At 36.5% G+C, this 19,794-nt stretch overlaps 1 protein-coding gene across 2 annotated transcripts in view; it reads right to left on the bottom strand.

Moving 5' to 3' along the window:
• The window catches only part of il1rapl2 (interleukin 1 receptor accessory protein-like 2), a 414,378-nt gene that overhangs the window by 71,657 nt on the left and 322,927 nt on the right, over positions 1-19,794 (bottom strand). For both annotated transcript variants that reach the window (XM_066649030.1, XM_066649031.1), the window contains one exon: positions 9,242-9,316. In XM_066649030.1, the coding sequence (XP_066505127.1) occupies positions 9,242-9,316 (75 nt within the window). The remainder of the gene's footprint in view (positions 1-9,241; positions 9,317-19,794) is intronic.

Raw genomic sequence — 19,794 nt, 5'->3', positions numbered from 1 at the left:
AATAAACTTGTCTAAATTAATGAACTATAAAAATTATGTAAATAAAAACTATAACAAATAAATAAAAAATAAAACAATATAAAAATATATATAATAAAATAAAAATCATGAGATTTTTGTGAGGGGGCACCAGTCCATCACAGGGCACAAAATACTCTCATATTCACCCACACACTCACACATATGGACAATTTTGAATAGCCAATCCACCTACCAATATGTGTTTTTGGACTGTGGGAGGAGACTGGAGAACCTGGAGGAAACCCATGCAGATATGGAGAGAACACACTTTTTCACAGGAAGTCACCCAGAGTGGGGCTTGGAGCTGTGTGACAGACACTTCCTGTTGCGCCACTGTGGTTGCCAAAATAAAAATCAGCTGTCAGCTAAATCATATTGCATGCTAGCATTTCTGAATTTCCCCTCAATCTTCCAGTCCACTATACAGGAACACTTTTCTACAGCATCTTACTGAAAAATTGATGATATTAAGATCTTGCTTCGTAAGGCTAACGGACTATAAAAAATGTAAAACACCTGCATAATTCATGAACTATATATATATATATATATATATATATCATCATACCTTATTTTGCTAATGCAAAATTTCTTCTGTAATTATGGCTATTAATCATCCAACATGCTATTCTTCACAAAATGCTTTACATTAGATGCTGGAATTGTGTAAACTGTGCAGTCATTCAAATAATCAGATTCAAAATTTAAACATTACTGCAATAAGATAGTGATGGATCGCTGTTGTATGATTACAATATCATCCCCAGAAATGGAACAAATTGAAGTACATGCTTTGCAGTGCTTATTTCTCGAAGGAACTCATGACAAATACTATGACAAAACTTTTTCTCATTCACCATTTTCAAACTACTTCATTTTTAGGTTCATGTTGTTTTTTTTTTTTATTATTACCCATTTTTGATACTATGCAACAGTTACCATATAATGACAAAAGAGAGTGAGAGTGTTTGAAGATTGAATTACAATTATAAAGTACAGAGAAACATGCTTTGAAAATTGTGTACATCTAATATTAAACTAAAGGTTCTGTGAGCTTAAATACCTAGAATTAGACAAAACACAAAATTCTGGGTTAGTTGTTTAACTGAATGCTTCACCTCATCTGGTCAGTGGAACGTGAGGTCACTGATGTTTATGTGGCTGAATGCAACATATCCTCATAACACAATTTAGTGTAAAGACTTCCTATACCATAACTTACGGTTAAAACTAATTTCAAAGAAATGATAGATGAACAGATGTCCACACACTTCCAGCTAAAACTTATTGCGTGTTTTTCCTTTGGATCTGTTGTAAACTTAACCTGGGCAGGTATAAGCAACACATACAGCTGGCATAGGTCTGGACTGTATGAAAGTTAACGAGCTTATGAAGACATATTTCACTGCATTTTAAGTTCTGTCACATTTCATTTCTCATTTTTACTCTGGTCAGTGAGGATTTTTTTCACTGAAATATAAAATCAACTTTGAAGTGTTTGCAAGTTATTCTCAGCTGTACATTTAATTGAGTATCATGTCTCACTAATCCCACATAGCAGTTGTTCACAATTCTCAGAAAACTCAGAAAATAGCACCCCAAAAAATTCAGATTTATAAAACCTGAAAGCTGTTTTCTCTTTATAAACCACAACTTTCTTCAAAACGTGCACAGGTGAACCAGCCTCGTGTTTGGCTGCCGTAACGCCCACATTTACCTATAAACAGTCACTGCAAATAAACCCATGAATATTTAAGAGGGGCACGGTGGCGCAGCAGGTAGTGTCGCAGTCACACAGCTCCAGGGGCCTGGAGGTTGTGGGTTCGATTCCCGCTCCGGGGGACTGTCTGTGAGGAGTGTGGTGTGTTCTCCCCGTGTCCGCGTGGGTTTCCTCCGGGTGCTCCGGTTTCCTCCCACAGTCCAAAAACGCAAAAGTGTCCGTAGGTGTGAGTGTGTGAGTGAATGTATGAGTGTGTGTGTCGCCCTGTGAAGGACTGGCGCCCCCTCAAGGGTGTATTCCCGCCTTGCGCCCAATGATTCCAGGTGGGCTCTGGACCCACCGTGACCCTGAACTGGGTAAGCGGTTACAGATAATAGATGGATGGATGGATATTTAAGAGGTGCAATTTATACATTTATTCAGAGGTGAAATAATTTATACAGTATATTTTATATTTATTATCACAGCCACTGCCAATTTACTGCATTTTTAAGGATGTAAATGTGTACATATTGCAAATTTCTCTTTTTTGTTTTAAATTATTATTAGAGTGTGCATTCTTTTACCTAAACAATAGCAACTTTAACAACTGCAATTTCCCTATATAAAGTATAAAGTATTTCTAAATCTGATTCTGAATTTAAATATGGGCTTCTCTGTTCATTTTCACTTGTGATAGGTGAGGCAATGGGGGACAGAAAGACATAAAATAGAAGCTTTGGAGGCATGGTAGAGGTTATTGTTTCAGGGGTGGAGGTGAGGAAAAATGTGTTATTTGGTGGCCTAAATCATGGCATTTGCAAACAAACGCAAATTATTTTAGCTACAACATGTGACTGTAGCAGTAAACAGTGTTAAAATGAGCTCATTAAACAGTCACCATTGTTCAATGACCTCTGAAAACATGTTTTCATCTTATTTGTCAGTTTTTGTAGCGCCAAAAAAAGCAATGATATAGTGCATCAGCCTCTTGCAAATGTATAGAGATATAGTGATTCTGTGCAAGTTCCAGCTGTTAAGGCTTGTAATTATCTGCAGCTATTACCAGCTCATAATGGTTTATTGTCTATTTAACTTCTTACAATAATAATAATAATTAAGTTATATGGCACAAAAAAAGAGTTTAAAAGCGCTTTGCAAATTAATTCATTACACAGACTAAAATAACTTAAATGAAAAAAAAATCTGTATAAAATACAGAGTGAAATAAAACAAGGATAAAAGACCACTACAAATAAAGTAGAATGAGATCGACAGCAAGGCAAATTTTTGTCATTTTTAACATTCTGCATTTTTTACAATTATTTTAAACCACTTTTTAATCTTCAAATTTTTTTATCTTTAAGCTTTATGAGACCTATTCGGACGGTATTAGTTTTACATGGGGAGCTGAGGTAATGAAATTTTTCCACAAGACGTCAGTAACGTTAATGGTGAATTCGCATTGGATTAGAAACCTCTGTGAATTTAACAGAGAGGAGAGGCTACTCGATTCATGCACTGCCACCACACAGTGTGGATCAGACACATCAGAGCTACTGGAGGTTTTAGAGTGTCACAAATATCCAGCCCTCGACGACCTACAGCCACTAGAAATGTCTCTTTACTGAGTGATTCTTCAGGTCGTTTTGTGTTGTGGTGCATTGTGCAGCCGCTGAGCTTTTGCTTAAACAATATATTTAATCACTAAAACGCCTCCTCCAGCTCCTCCACTCTTGGGAAAACCTGTGAAAATCTCCTTTTCCCTGGAATATTCTCCCACATGTAAATTCGGTTGGGATTAATAGAATCTGGGGTTATTTCTGCTGCTTGTTTTACAATAGGTAAAAGGCACACTTCTGAAACAGGAATACACTCTCCGGGAAAAAACAGCATTAGTTATCTCAGCTATAGGTGTTTGATAATTAATTCAAGACCACACCCCCTACTCCAACTCATCCCAAGATATTGAATACTGTTCTATCTATGCTGCCAAATGATGATACAAGATGCTGCCAAGGAATTATCTACTATTTGCAATTATTGAGTATATTGTGGTAGAGACATTAGCTTGTCAAAACTACTCAAGCACTCCCGATGGAAAATGGAGTCTAAGATCTAGTTGCAGAACCCCATGCTTGCTATTTAGAGGAAAAGTTAAGTATGATGTACAGCAGAAATATGAACTTCTTGGCCTGACTTTCTGAGTTATCACTCAGCTCTCTAGGTCTTCGGATATACCGTAAGCATCTGAAAGTCTCTATAAAGGAACTCAAAAAAGTATAGATCATGATAAAGTCTGTGATATGCTTCATGTCCAAAAATATTCTCCAAATCTGTGAATTCAGCTATTTTAAGGTGCACTCATTGCTGACACAGGAGTTCAGTTTCGTGCACACAGCATTAACTATAATTTCTATAGAGAAGCACTACCAAGCCAAGCATGGCAAGCATCAGGCAGAGAAATGGTCAATAGAGCATATATGGAGTGAAACTGTCTTCTTAGGTAGAACTGTCCAAAAGAACAATACATTCAGGAGAGAATCAACAGAACAATGTTTACAAGAAGTCAACAAAATCAAAAAAACAACATCAAATAAACAAAAAAAAAACTTACAAAAAAAAAATCAAACAAACAAAACCTTAAAACAACCAAAACAATACCATGTTTGCGAACCCTCGTAAACTGTTCTTTGTATTCTTTTATAATGAACAAGCATGCATTGAGATAACTGAAGGTTTCTATGCACAATTAATTAATTCATTCATTCATTGTTTGTAACCACTTTTCCAGATCAGGGTTGCGGTGGGTCCAGAGCCTACGTGGAATCATTGGGAGGAAGGTGGGAACACAACGTACAGGGGGCGCCAATCCTTCGCAGGGTGACTTTATTTATTTATTTATTTATTTTTGCCATTGCAGTAACATGTATAAATGCAGTATGTTGGGCATGATCAATAGTTTGGGTGTTGCACCTCTTAATGACCTTCCGTTGTCATATCTGATGATGAAGAATATTATAATCCTTAGAAGCATATATTAACCCTCTGGAGTTGGCGCTCCAGAAACAGAAAAATCTAAAACATGCACACTTACACAACTCAGTGAGCTTTTGTCCTAGAAGCATAATAAACATATCCCCAGAAACCTGAACGTGTCTACTTTTCAAATACTGTATATGGAGGTTTAAAATGACCAACAGTGTTTTTACCTGGTTGTTATAAAAAGATCAGAATTATAATGTGTGAAAACGCTTATTTTAGTCATATAAACAAATGCACATGGATGTGTTTTCGCACTGAGAGGGGGAGAGGTGTGTGTGTGGGGGGCAAGGGGGCAAGGGGAGGGGGGGTGCACTGTGAAAAATGTAGATATTAGATATAAGAACATTTCTGTCAGGATTTGATGGCATTAAACCACAGATATATTACAGTGGTCATGTACTAATGATTGACTTTATAATCAATTTATATACTGCTATCCCATGACTTTTGGCACTTTGCTGTAAAATAATAATATAATATATATAATAATAAAATATAAATAAATAAAAATCTATAATAATAACAAGTGTATGACAAATATTTAAAGCTAGTGATTTAGGCTTTAATGCATGTTAACATATATGGGAATTTAACGTGTTAACTCTTTAATGCTAGTTAATGGTTTTACCAAATTTGGCTACAACATCCACCTCCCCAACATTCACTTTTTCACCAAGTGTAGTGATGTTTTAGTGGTTTTATCGCGTAATCTAAACACAATATCAAGTTCAGCAGGTAGGTTATTTTTTATTCATCCTGAAATGTAGGCTCTCTCTTTCTCTTATCCTTCCCCACTCTCCACACAACACTCCACCCCCGCCCTCCCCTCCAACACACAAACACAGCTTGTTTCCATGTTTGAGCCTTGAGAAAATTAAGAGATTCTAATTGAAAAATCACAAAAAAAGGATGCTGAATCAGTATATTAAAGTATTCATGCATATCACACTATATATTTATCTTCCTCCTAAAAATACAAGGACGTAGCAGCATTTTAGTTTTATTTTTAAATTCATAGACATAATATAAATATAATTCCATTGTGTTGATCTTACATTGATTCTTTAAATCTACATTTAAATACATATACATTATTAAAAGCTTCAGTCTTATGAAGGGATGATGTGATTAATCACAATTAATTTCAGAAAATTGTGCGATGAATTGTTTAACATTTTAATCGATTGACAGCACTAATTAAAACATAAAATTGAACTTCTTGTGGCTCTCCCCACCGTAGTGAAAAATATGACCACACACTAGCAATCACTACAATGACCTCACTTGTCAATATGGAAGCACGATGCATCTGGTTGATGTAATAATGGCACAACACTTATAAAAAGAATTGATGTGAGGAAACACTAGATTTCTAGTCCTCAAAGACTCATTTCACAGGCAGCTATTAGATGGAGTGATTTATTTAAATAATGCAGTAAGAGGGAGTAGACATCTCTCGCCCTCTGCAGGGGCTCCGAACCTCCATCTCTTCGGCTGTCTCAGCCTAGTCTCCATGTTGATGCATGTGGAATAATGGCCTATAATTTACCACAGCCCGACAGCTTAAATATGCATTTCTCCAAGCTGTTTTGTTATTGTCAACTGCTCAGAGTAAGGAGTAAGATTTAAAGAGTGTTTGCATCCTGAAAGGCTTGTAGGGTTTTATTGAAAAGAAAAAGGGATTAGGAAAGAGAGGACAAATATATTTATTTTATTGAATGAGCAAACTGTGTGTGTGTGTGTGTGTGTCTTTGTGTGGTGTTGAAATCATTTTAACTAAAATAAGGTCTGTGAATGTGGCCTGTAGTTACATCTACAATGCCTCACACACACCAGGTGGACAAAATGTAAAGAATAATGTTCCAATGTTTTCCACACTGCCTCCTCATATTGGTGAGCAATAACAGTATGTTGGCTGCAGCAAAGTGGATAGCACTGCTGCACAACGCATAACTGATAATGGTTAAAATCTCACTTCAAGCAAGACTTCTAACATAGCATTCACCCATCTCTAACATGATTAAAATGATAAGTTGTGGACAAATGCTTCTGTAACATGGCATAAATATAAATGTATGTAATTGTATTCAAGGTTGGATACTCTATCTAAAAGAGTAGCGAGGCAGCTAATAACATTCCCCAGGTAAGAACTGGCTCATAATTAAATATGGAAATTAGTACTTTGGGAATCCTGTGGTTTGTTTCTTCTTATTTGACGTATGTCTAACACATCTAATTAGCTGCCAGATACATTTTTTATTTCAAGTTCATCCACAGGCAAAGTTGGCAACTAAGTTTGTTAAATCTTACCCCATTCTTCTAACCTACTTGTATGAAAGAAAATGTAAACATAATATAACCCAACAGAAAGGTCTGCTATCACTTATATATTTATATGTACTGAATAAATAATATAATTTTAATGATAACACATTTTATATGTGCACTACATAGCCGAAGTTTCAAACATTTAAACAAATAGTTTTTTTTAATGCAAAGGGCATTTTAGCAAGTGATGACATTGAGAATGGTGATCTTACAATCAGGTGTGACTGCTCCAGAGCAACTCATTATACAAGCTATGTGCACACAAATGAATATATCTCTCAATAATGAATAAACCTTAAAACTGAAGTATATAAATATTGTCGCTGTCCAATTAAAACATGTATCTCCCAAAACAGCTTTACAGGAGAAGGAAAAAAGAACTTTTTAACTTTCAGTGGAAGTCAATGTAAAAAGATATTATTCCAAGCAATTTTGGAGCATTTCTAATGGTCTGTTCAGGATGACATTTTACCACAATGTGAAAGACATCTGCTGTGTTCAAATAATGTAGAAAACTCAAAATCCCCAACAATGGGGATACAGATTTTTAATTGGAAAGCGACAATATATTATATATCAAATACTCTACCTTACATTGACTATACATACATACATACACACACACACACACATTTGTTTCCTCCTTGTTTCTACACCATTCTTGCAGCTCCACTGACCATACAGGAGCACTTTTTAGTTTTATAATTATGGACTATAGTCCATTTCTTGCCCTGTATATTATAACTCCCCTTTTACCCTGTTCTTAAATGGTGGATCATTCTTAAATTCTTAAATGGTGGATCATTCTTAGCACTTCAGTGACACTGACCTGGTGGTGGAGTGTAAATGTGTGTTGCCTTGGTACAAGTAGATCAGACAGCAGTGCTGTTGGTTAGCACCCAGTAAACAAGGAACGTCCCTGGACGTTCAAAATAGGTCTTAAAGTAGTCTGTCCGTCAAGGACATATTTTAAACGTCAATGGACGTCCAAATTACATCTTAATAAGTTAATTAAGTGGTGACCAATCGATAACATCAGTGGACGTCCAAAATACGTCTAATAGTCGTCTTTTCAATGTCTGTGTTTGGACGTCTTTTCAACTTTCATTTTCAACCTTAAGAGAACGTTGATTAGATGGCAGTCATTACGTTATTTCAACGTTGAATTAACGGGTAAATGTTTACTGGGAGTGCTCTGTTAGACACACCCACAAACTCTGTGTATATATATATATATATATATATATATATATATATATATATATATATATATATACACACAAAAATATATATCATGTTAAAGCTACCTGTCACAAATAGATATCATGTTAAAGGTGGAGAATGTATAATCATATTTATGTTCGTGTTTATGTTTTAATTAGCTAGTTAACCCTTTGACTACTCAAAGTGAACTCATAATCACCCCACTGTGTTCACATTTGTCAGTTGCATACACTGTAATGATATTCTTTGTGTGTAGCACTAGTTGTCTGTATGAATTATCAGATTTATTATCATCATTTTTTAATAGTTTAATAACCACTAAATTAGCTTCTAGGCTAAAACTACAGACAGATAACTCCACTGCTGACAAACAAACTGTGATATTTCATGTTCTAATAAAAACTGCCAAACTGACAAGCAACAGAATGTTACATGCGCGTCACTCGTAGCATGATACATTATGAAGGGATAAAATAGACAGTTTAAGAGCCAGGGAGGGAGCATGCATGAGGATTATTCACGTATGAATTAAGTGAATTCCTGCTGGTTGGCATTTAACGCATTTAAGTGGAACTGTCTATCACAATACATACTGCTATCATTTTAATGCCCAGGCCTAATAGAAAATAGGCCAATAATACAAAAACAATTAACTGTGACGAGTCACAGCAATATTTCATTGATTCATTCATTCATTCATCTTCTTTTCCGCTAATACATTTCAGGGTCGCGGTGTCACAGCAATCTTGACACCAACAAATTGAGCTGAGACTGAGCTGTGCCTTCAAAGCTATAAGGTTTGAACTAAGCTGAAAGGATAACAAGCTTAAAATAATATGAAAAAGCAGTCTTGTTGTTGTGTGTGCATTCAGCATTCTGTACATTTCTCTTTTTTTCCTCGTTTTCCCCATTGGGAATACTTACCCAGTTGGACATCTATAATACTGGTCTGTCCCTCTGTGGGGAATAGAACTTTTGGGGGTCTGGCTGTGAGAAGTGCTGAAAAAAAGAACAAGAATATATGAGTACTAGAGAAAGAACGTCACAAAAAATAGATTCATATTCATTTTTGATGACCATACTGAACTAACACTGTGATAACACTGATATCTATGTGTCAGTATTTGAATACTGAATCACTATTTGAATATCCATTTCCGCTGGATCTTGTGAAATCAATTAGAAAATATGGTGTTAAAAAAGAGAAATCACATCTGTCAGCACTTTAACTCAGAAAGCAACGGCATAAAACCAGCTTAGAACAGTTTGATGTGCTCTATGTTAAGTCACTGAAAACTTAGTCGTCCGACACACCAGCTTAATCCAGCTTGAGAAAGGAAAGCTATATGTCAATGACAATGTTTATTTCCAGACCATAAGAATGTTATTGCCTTTCTCTGAAATCCTATCACAACTGCAGTGAGATATTCTGCCCCTCAACTCTGTACACTTCTTTTTTTAAAGAACTAATTAGCAATGCAGAAGTATTTAAGACCATTAAGAAAAGGGTAGAATTTTGTTTTGCAGTTGCGCTTTTTGGAAGAACTACACTGCACAGGAGGAACACTACTCCACAGTGAGCCCCTGTTGGGCTTCCAAAACAACACATTTTAATAAAACATGTCCTCCACCCTTGCTGGAGGAAAGTAGATTTGCAGATTTCATTGTTGTAGGTTTTGGACTTTAGGATCTCCTATCGGTTAACCAGTGAACCACTCACTTGAACATAAAACATTATTGGAATGCACATCCCTGAACTAGACAATAAAAGCTTAACATATTTAAAAAAAGAATAGTTTGTGAGTGAGAGAACTATGCAAATATTTTTAGAGAAGGTTGGGCACTGAAATGAGGTCACTGATGATGATTTGAAGCCTTGTATAAGGATCGGTTTAGGAATAGATTTGGTTTTGGTGGCAATTTCATGTATACTATCAGAATTGTGGTAAATACATGTTCTTGACTTGGAAGTTGCACAAGAAATCATAATTTTTAGTATGATATTCTGAGACAATTTGGATACCAGAAATCCAGAGATGCTGTGACCTTCAACTTTTTATCAAGGCAGAGAAGAAGTTGGAATGGTACATAATTGTTTATTTTTCTCAGATTTGGTCCTGTTGATGGTTATTGGTGCACATTATGCTAATTTGTAATTTTTGTGCATTTAATTTTACATAGAAAAATGCTTTTATCATTCTGTTCATACCAAACTGATTGCTAGAACATTGCAAGTTATAAACGTTACATTAGCTGATGTTGTGGATGTGATGTTTATGGTGTGTACAGCTGCATTTTTCATGTCGCTCTGACAACAAAGCACTGGAGCGTGACATGCTCGTAATTCAGACTTCAGAATTGGTAAATAGGATCTTCAGACTGGCACATGCAGGCAGCATAAATTTTGAGTCAATTTGAAGAAAACAGCAAGAAAATGAGTCATTATAAAGTTAGAGAATGTTTTTCATATGAACACAGATGGAACCTAGAAAATGCTTTTAAAAAATCCCTTTCCACATATACACAAAATATATCATTAGAAATTTAAAACTAAGCAATTTTTTTTCTTTCCTTCCTTAATATAGAATGAATATGTTTATAAGACATTTCAAATCTTTCACGGCGCATATCATATCACTCACATATTACCTCATTCATTTGTGAAATGATGCACTCTTAATCTTAGTCTTAAAATTTTAAGGTAAGGAAAATTGGCAGGATCAAGGATTTCCCCATTCATTTAATAAGACTTAATTATTCACTCCTTTCTCCCTCGCACTACTCACTCTTTTAACGTTTCTCAAAAGATTTCAAACATTCCAGCCACACACACATTCACCCAGTGACACAGAATCACATGCATTTCTACACATATACACTTTCAGCTCTTTAAAAGCATGATGTATTTCCTTCAGGTAGGAAGGACATTTGTTTATTTGTTTAGGGGGCTTGGTGTGGTCCAACAACAAATAGATGGATAGATAAAACATAAATTAATTTGGAAGTGGAGGAAGTGGGGACATGCTGGAACTGCACCTATCAAATGCTTCAATGAGTGTTTGATCTATGAGAACCCGTGGGAGCGACCATGGCCTCGTTAAAAACTGAAGCCCCTCTAAGTGCTGATGAATAAGCCTATATCATCATTGGCAAGTGTCTTGGTGTGTTGTCCACCTTTAAATATTCTCTGAGATAAAAAAAAGGTGATACCGCTCCAAATGGTTGCGTGTTCTAAAAATGGCAATAGAAACAACTTCAATGGCAAACTGACTGGGAAAAATACTGTCCAGACAGCTCAGAGAAAACATATTCCATCTTCAGTGTATAAGAATTATGACACTAGCAACCCTGTTAGATCCACGATTTAAAAGCCTTGGATTTTTCCTTGACCAAAATGCAAATAATGCAATAAAATGGCTGATATCAGTGTGTGCCACAAAAAATGTTGTAACAACAAAATATTTATATCCATTTCCACTGTCTCATAAATTTCTCTGTACACCAGCTCCCTCTGTGCCATGTGAATCCATGTTTCTAATGCAGAGAAGCTACCTCCACTGTTTAAACAACACTTTCTCAGTAAAAATAATTAATTCCCCAATACCTTCATGTTAAATGGAGTACACAATAAAAAAAAAAAAATAAAAAAAAAAATGGAGTAGTGTCCTTTGCCCAATCACATCAGGTCAGTATTGTATTATATACAGAAATAATATAAAATTGCCATTTATAGCCCATTTAAACATCACTTTTCTACTGCAGCACACACATTTAAAATTTTAAACATGGTTACAAAAGAAAATTAAATAATCTTTTTTGCAACACATTTGGCTGCAAAAGCTTCAAAGCATCATGAAGCTTCATCTCACTATCCATACTGGTCATAAATTAACCAGTAGACACATGAAAAATGTGGCAGTTATTTGCAACGTCTCTACAAACTCACATTAAAATACACATAAGAAAAAGTGCAGGACTTTATTAATAAGGAAAATGGGGAACTGCTTTCCCAACTGGTTGAAGTGACATCTATGAGAGGCACATGATCTCCTGGAGAATTCTCGTGGAAGGAAGCTGCCCTAAGATCTAAGTGACCAAAAGCGTTTTGGTAACCTTCAGTTCAAGGGCAATATGCAGGAATTTCATACATTGTGAATTTTTTCTTCTTCTTTTGGCTCTGCTTAATTTGGCTTCTCTATTGTAGGTGCAGAAGTGAGGGATGATAGGGGGACCCAACATCCATCTTGAGAGGACAGCTGTGGCTTTAGCATGCAAATGAAAGCTATCATTCTTGTCAACAGTGAGCCGAGATGCTTCACGCACGTACTTAATATACCCTGTCCGCTGGACCACCCTATCGTAAACCTTCAGCTATCCATGATCCTACACACTCATTTCACCTGTCTAGACGCTCTCCTATATTCTTAACTGCTTTATTTCTCACTGCCTCCATATACTAACACGCTCTCCACCAAATGCAAATTAATAATTAAGCACATGTAGGATGGTGAGGACATGTTAACAGTGCATTGAAATGTGAGCTTTACACAAGGCTGAACGAGCTCTGAAGAGGTGAATGTGCAAGCTAGACAAAATGAGAAAAATGGGCTGCATTTTCTTTGGAGTGAGAAAGCCAATTTCAATGCATTTACAATCAGTTGGACATTAATTAGGCATTAATAGTACCAGATTTAATCATCCAGCATCAGTCTTGATATCCATAATGATTAATAAGGAGAAATTACCCATTAACACTCTTTTTCTATTTCACAACATCTTGATTTCCATAAACTTCAGTTTTTTTTGTCTTAAAAAAACTTTTGTAATAAGTGTTTACTGCATTAACATAAACATGCAGAGGCTCAGAAATTCTATACAACAAATGCATAAAATATCAAATATTGACAATGTAGATAAGCAAATCAATAATATATAATCATTAATGCTGTCAATTGATAAAAAGAAATAAAAATCAAATGCAGTTTACTGTGATTTGTTTGTAAAAATAACAGAAACAATGTAAGATAAACATGTAATCACAACAATATAGAGAATATACAACAATATAGATTCCTTGCAATTGTACATTGAGAAATGTTGTTCTTAAACTGTTGGATGTTTTGCTCACGCAGTTGTTCACAAAGTGGTGAACCTGGTGAACCATCCTTAGTTGTGAACTTGAGCCCTTCAGAGGTGCTCCCTTTATATCCAATCATGACACTTACCTGTTTCCAATTAACATGTTCACCTGTAGAATGTTCCAATTAGGTGTTTTTTGAGCATTCCTCAAATTTCCCAGTCTTTTGTTGCCCCTGTCCCAACTTTTTTGGAACATGTTCCAGGCCTCAAATTCAAAATGAGTGAATATTTGCAAAAAAACAATAGTTTTTCTGTTTGAACATTAAATGTCTTGTCTTTGTAGTGTATTCAATTGAATATAGGTTGAAAAGGATTTGCAAATCATCATATTCTGTTTTTATTTATGTTTTACACAACGTCTTAACTTCATTGGAATTTGGGTTGTACATGCGTAATCAACAGGCTGTGTCCACAATAGATGGTCTACAAAGTGTGCAAATTAGGTTGTAAGAAATTCACCTTTTGGTTGATTAGAGTAATCTCACACTGAAAATAAAGAGAAAGAAAAAACATTCTGGGGAAAAGACCATACAAGAGTACTTTGGAGTTCTACAATTACAGACTTTAGTCCATCTGCTCCTCCGTATACTTCGTTTGCCCACTTTCATCCTGTTCAGGACCATCACAGACAAGAAATCATTTGGGGTTTGGATAATTCTCAGTGTTGAATCTCTAGGGTTTTTATTTCATTATGCAATTAAATCTATGAAATGATTTGTATTTGTGTAAGATATTAATCTTGATCTGGTTCTCCTTATATTTTTGTATAAGCACAGCCCAATAAGGTATTTCAGGTCTGAAATACCTGAATGGGTCAATATAAGACACTTTAAATGCCCATGCTTCCAAAATCAAAGCACATAATACACCCCAACTGTTGCACTATTTTTTGGTGCCAGCAACAGCATGAAAAATGATTGGGAATGCATGGTTTCTGTCTTTGTCAGGGTGCACAATCTGCAAAACCTCAATTTTACAGCCATAGAAATGCAGGGGGCAGCAAGATGGTCTGTTCGATCCAATTTCCTCACAGAATAAACACTGCAGGGAAAGTACACTGTGAGCCATATATCTACAAAAATGACAACATGAATTGCAAAGTATTTTTTGCAAACCTCTGCTCTTCTTACTATAGACACTGCTACTCGGGATCACATTCTAAGTGAAAAGGAGCAGTGACGGATCAGGCAGGTAAGTGGGGGAGGGTCCTGGGGTAATTAAATACATAAATGGTAGGTTGTTTGATAATGCTGAACCTCAGGATGGACTAAAGAGTTATTGACATGCATAAGCTACAAACATTTTCTTGCACATGGGCTGATTGTATTCTGTCAGAAAACTGTTAGTGAGGTCAAGCCCCAAGTTTTGGATTCCTTGTTCAGTGTCATAAACATCATCGCTCTCGAATATTAATAACCGATGTGCCGGCCCAATGCTGGCAGCTAGGGAAGTACGCTTCCCTAGCTGACATTAGGCATTGGGCAGTTTAACTATAGAATCAAGTGAAGCATTTAAAGCTATTGGATAGTGCTCTATTACTATATCCTCAGAAAAAAAGTACAGTAGACGTACATTGTTGTCACTAACAGTACAAACAGTGTAAATGTACCTTTAAAGGTACATCAGTGGTGTTAAAGTCCAGCCGTGTTCCCGAAAGATACATTACATTCTATCTTCAGAAGGAGAGGGGCATATTTATGTAAAATAAAAGATCATAACATAGCTCCTGGAGATGAAATGGACCATGAAATCAACAATTTTATATTCTACATTTATAATAGTATAAGTACAATTATTTTCCCTAACTAAAGGTACTGAATGTATACCCTTGAGAGTACCACCACAGCAGTGGCGGATGCTGGTCTTTCAAGGAGGGGAAGCTCAATTTCGGCCTACATCATAAAATGTGTCGGTTTATTTATACGTAAATTCTACCCTCCGTTCCTTTTCAAGAAAATGATCTGTGACCCTGTCGTACCAACAAGGCGTCTTTTCCAGGGACTTGACTAGTGTCCTCTCAATGGCCAGCAGAGCTAGGCTGCTTAAACGGCCTTGGCCCATGTGAAGTGTGTCCCCCTGTGAGTGCTTTGTGACGGTGGAGGGGCTCAGCAGCACCCGCTGGACAGAAACTGCGATAGAAGTCAGAAAGAGTGATAGAAGTCAGTCTCCAAACACAAGCAGCTACAAAAAAAAACACACCAGAAATAGAAGCTCGATTTGCTGCTAGTCGTTTTTAACAAAGAAAATGCCGCTAAGAGGATTAAGAAAGTCTGGTTCAACTCGGAACAGAATGAAAATGTAATGCTCCCACGGATCTTTACACCAAAGGATCGCAGATTCGCTCATTTCGCTGTCAATCAAAAATGGATTCAGCCTCGGACAGATCATCCAATCATCATGCAGAAGCTGAGCGTCCGGGCCAGCCGAGGCCAGCCCACTGCCCCATAGACTCCCAGAGACGCTGAGCATCCGATGGGCGGGACAAAGCCCAGCATTTATCCAATGACTCGTTTTGCTGTACTTCGCTGCTTCGCTATTGAACTCTGTGGACGCTCAGCATCCTCACTGTTTAAAGCACTGTGAAGCTGCGGGAATGATTGAGAGGAAAGCCGCGTCTTTACCAGTGATAAGAAGCTGAATATGAACAAAAGTTGAGCGCGTTGTAGTGCATTTACACCCTCTCAGCTGATGTTTAAAACTGAGCATGGTTACCATCTGTGGCTGTTCCAAATAATCTTGTTCAACCGGAAAAAACTTTTCAGCAGCGATTCTGCAAGGTGTTTGTGTACAAGACAGTGTGTGCTAATTTTTTTTAGGGACTATTAGTTCTACTGCTTGGAAGAAGCAACTGCGGCACACTTTAAAGGCTCTGGCTTATCTGCACTAGGCACATCTTTATGAGTGGTGATAGGTTATCTTTAAAATAAATCTCTTCATCAAGTAGCTGGAAAAATGAAGAAGGCCTAAGGTGACAGCAGTAGATAATTATAAAATCTTTTTTTGAAACATTTTCCCCTGGCAATAATCAGGATAAAGTTGCTGTAAAACAGGCCCCTAATGAGGTGAACAGCAGATATATTCCAAGAACACTTACATTCAGAGAGCTCTCTGGAGAACGGGCCACTCTAGCTGTGACTGTTACAAGAACAGAAGAACTTTGTTCACTAATATTATTTACCTACATTAATATGTATGTATGTTGTGTTTTGTTGCAGTTTTAGATAAACAGGTTGTGAGCATGCCTTTTAATACAGTAAGCAAAAGTTGGTTAATTTTGGTAGGCTTTTTTCAGATAACATGTATATAGTTGAAGTGTTAAATAAATATACATTGTTTATAGAGTCTCTTGTCTTCGTGGGCATTATATAATTCTTGTTGGATCAAGCCTAAGGCCTGATCTAGGATAAAATTCTTAAAATAAAATTGTCTACTGACAAATCTTTTGATGTAAGCTATAGAGAACAAGGAAGCTCACTAGGTATTAAGACACATTCCTTGTGTTTTGTTTTTCCACAGCATGCTGAACAGTTTTTTTTTTTTAAATGTTGAATAAAAAAATGCATCAAAAAAAACCATATTAGAATCAAAAATAAGACCATATTATCTAGAGTGACTTACACTGCGCCTAGTGTGTGTGTGTGTCTGGGTGAGGTGCCAGGCCATCACAGGGAAACACACTTTCACACATTCACACACACCACCCAGGGACACTTTTGAGGATCCAATTCACCTACCAACTTAATATAACTATCCAGGCCTTTTTTCCATTTTCTGCCTGCAATTACATACCCAAATCTAAAGTCTACCTGCTCAGGCAGTGAATAAACTAGAGGCATTATCAACTTTTCAAATTTGTAAAAGAATCCATTTCGAGGTCTTGAAATATAACTGAAGTGGTTAAAAACTTTATGAAAACCACAAAAAATGTAAACTCTGTCCTTATTTTTGAAAAAAGTATGTTAGTGACTGTAAACTGAAGAGCTCATGAGTCCCAAGACATTTTTCTTTTTAAACCTGTGTCTCCAAGGGTCTATTTTCACAATGTAAAATTTGGAGGTAAAACCTCATACTGATTATAAGTTATTCAAGCTGGTGTAGACAGGTGGCCTCTCCAAGTGTCTCTTTAGACCCCAAGCTCTCCATAATGAAAATTATTACTTTTACTGCAGAAATACAGCATATATATCTTGTCTAGATCTAATGGTAACATTTTACAGTGTTTTTCTTTACTTTCCTTGAGAAACTAATTTCCTGTACCTCTCCCAGTGGCCATTTTCCCCTCACCAACCAGAAAAACCCTTAGTTATGGTGTGTTTTATTCTGATGTACTGAGTTTATTTCTAATGTTTACACTTGTTTCTCACCAAGTAGTGTCCCTTTAAATGCCTGAGGTGTTAAAAGGCGAGAGCTGCACCCTGATTGGCTGTAGAGCGAGGCAAACTCCCTCACACCCCCTCCTGCACTTAAATGGCCTCAGTGGGGGAGATGCAACTAGTAAAATAAATCTAAGCTTTAAAACATGTTTATTGACTTGATTATTGTTTGTGGAGCTTATGGCTGCCAAACAGAACCGTTTGAGTCTCTCTCGCGGTTTCTGGGTCTGTTAGACACTGAAAACATATGCGCTCTTCTGCGTGTTTGTCCCTCCTCCTTGGGTGCACATCGTCATAACTCTGCCCCTGATTGGTCTACAGACCTGATTGACGTGTCGTTGGAAAGCCGAAAGGCTAAGATGTAATGGCGTAACACGGCAGAGCTCCAAGGGAATCATACTTTAATATATTTTTGAAGATGTGTACTATTTTTGGGGATTTTTTCTGGCCAGTACTCTTGAAACAAACATGAGGATTACTCGCGAACAGTTTGACGGAAAGACTCAAATTTGAAACCTGAATTTTGGAATATCTTTTTCTTTCAGCTCTCATTCCGTAGTCCTACATTTTGGAGTATAATGGCTTACGGTAGCGGCTGGCCAATATAGGGAGCTGGGGCACCGCCCATAAAAAAATATTTAGAGATGTTAAAATTTGTAAAATATACACTGCTAAATTGTTAAACTAATTAGTCATAATGTGTGTTTAATAACCATGACAACATTTTTTAAATTGTATATAATTGCTTACATTCTGCACACTCTCCCTTTGCAGGGCACCGGTCTAATCGGAGTGTATGTAGGTATGGCAAGCAGGTGGTCTGAGGCTGCTGTTTAATTGGTTGTTCAAAACTTTCCACAGGGTGCAGCTCTCTGCGCCCCGTATACACCCACGCTTATTAGAAGTATGTCAGTATTGGCTTAATTTTTTAAAACATTGTGTCCCTGAGTGGACTTATTAACTGATCAATCAGATGCGGTTCGTCAACTCGGTTCACATTGAACTGTTGCAGGTTGGAGCAGCATTTCTTTCAAAATGAGAGATAATTCAGTTTTGTCTTTAGAAAAACACATTATCACAAAGCGTTCACTTGATATATAAAAAAAAGATAAAGGAGCTTGGAACAGATCGTCCCTTTTTACAAATTCAGCAGCAGGCAAGTGATCGAGGATTACACCCAGGCATTTTCCAGCTCCTGTTATGACAAACGGAATTGGCTAGCTGGATGTAACCTTGAAAAGAATTAAGACTTTTCTGAGAAACTCCATGACCCAGGACAGGCTGAATGCATGTTGTCAATGGAGATGACTTTAACCAGAATGTCACTGAGAAGGCCAGAAAGAAAGGAGGGCAAAATTCATGTTAAAATAGTGCTAATTAAGGCTTTCTTTTATTTCATGGCTTATACCCTCGTGATCCTGAGAGTCTATCTGTTTGATTGGTGTATGATATGTAGCTACACATGGACTCAAATATGGCGCAGTGAAAAATGTGAATATCGGTACTGTCACTAATCATTTTTCATAACAACTTTCCTGGCAAAGTATTTTTCGACCAAAAAAACTTATTTATTGATAGGGAAAATAATATAAAATGGCTAATTCATTGAAAAGCAGAGACTTTAAGCTTTAATTTGGAACCTTGACTGTCGACTTTGGACTTGTAATATTTGAGGTATTCTGACCGATATAACAATGAGTGGGTTTTTTTTCACCGCCGGTGGTGGTGTAATTATGCAATTAAATTACATGTTAGTAGTGATTAAGTACAAATGCATGGTTCCAAATAACATATATTAAGTGCATTTTTTCATAAAGGATGCTACACCACACATAAAAAAAAACTAAACATAAATGGCCAGGGCTGCACAAACATTTGTTGACAACTGCATAGTACCATAAAACTTAAAAATAAATAAATATATCATCACAAATTAGATGCTTAAATGCTTCTTCAAGATCAACA

This window comes from Hoplias malabaricus, chromosome 17 (genome assembly GCF_029633855.1).
Source record: "Hoplias malabaricus isolate fHopMal1 chromosome 17, fHopMal1.hap1, whole genome shotgun sequence".
NCBI classification, from domain to species: domain Eukaryota; kingdom Metazoa; phylum Chordata; class Actinopteri; order Characiformes; family Erythrinidae; genus Hoplias; species Hoplias malabaricus.
Note: the sequence above shows the minus strand (reverse complement) of the source record. Positions and strands in the feature narration are given on the sequence as shown.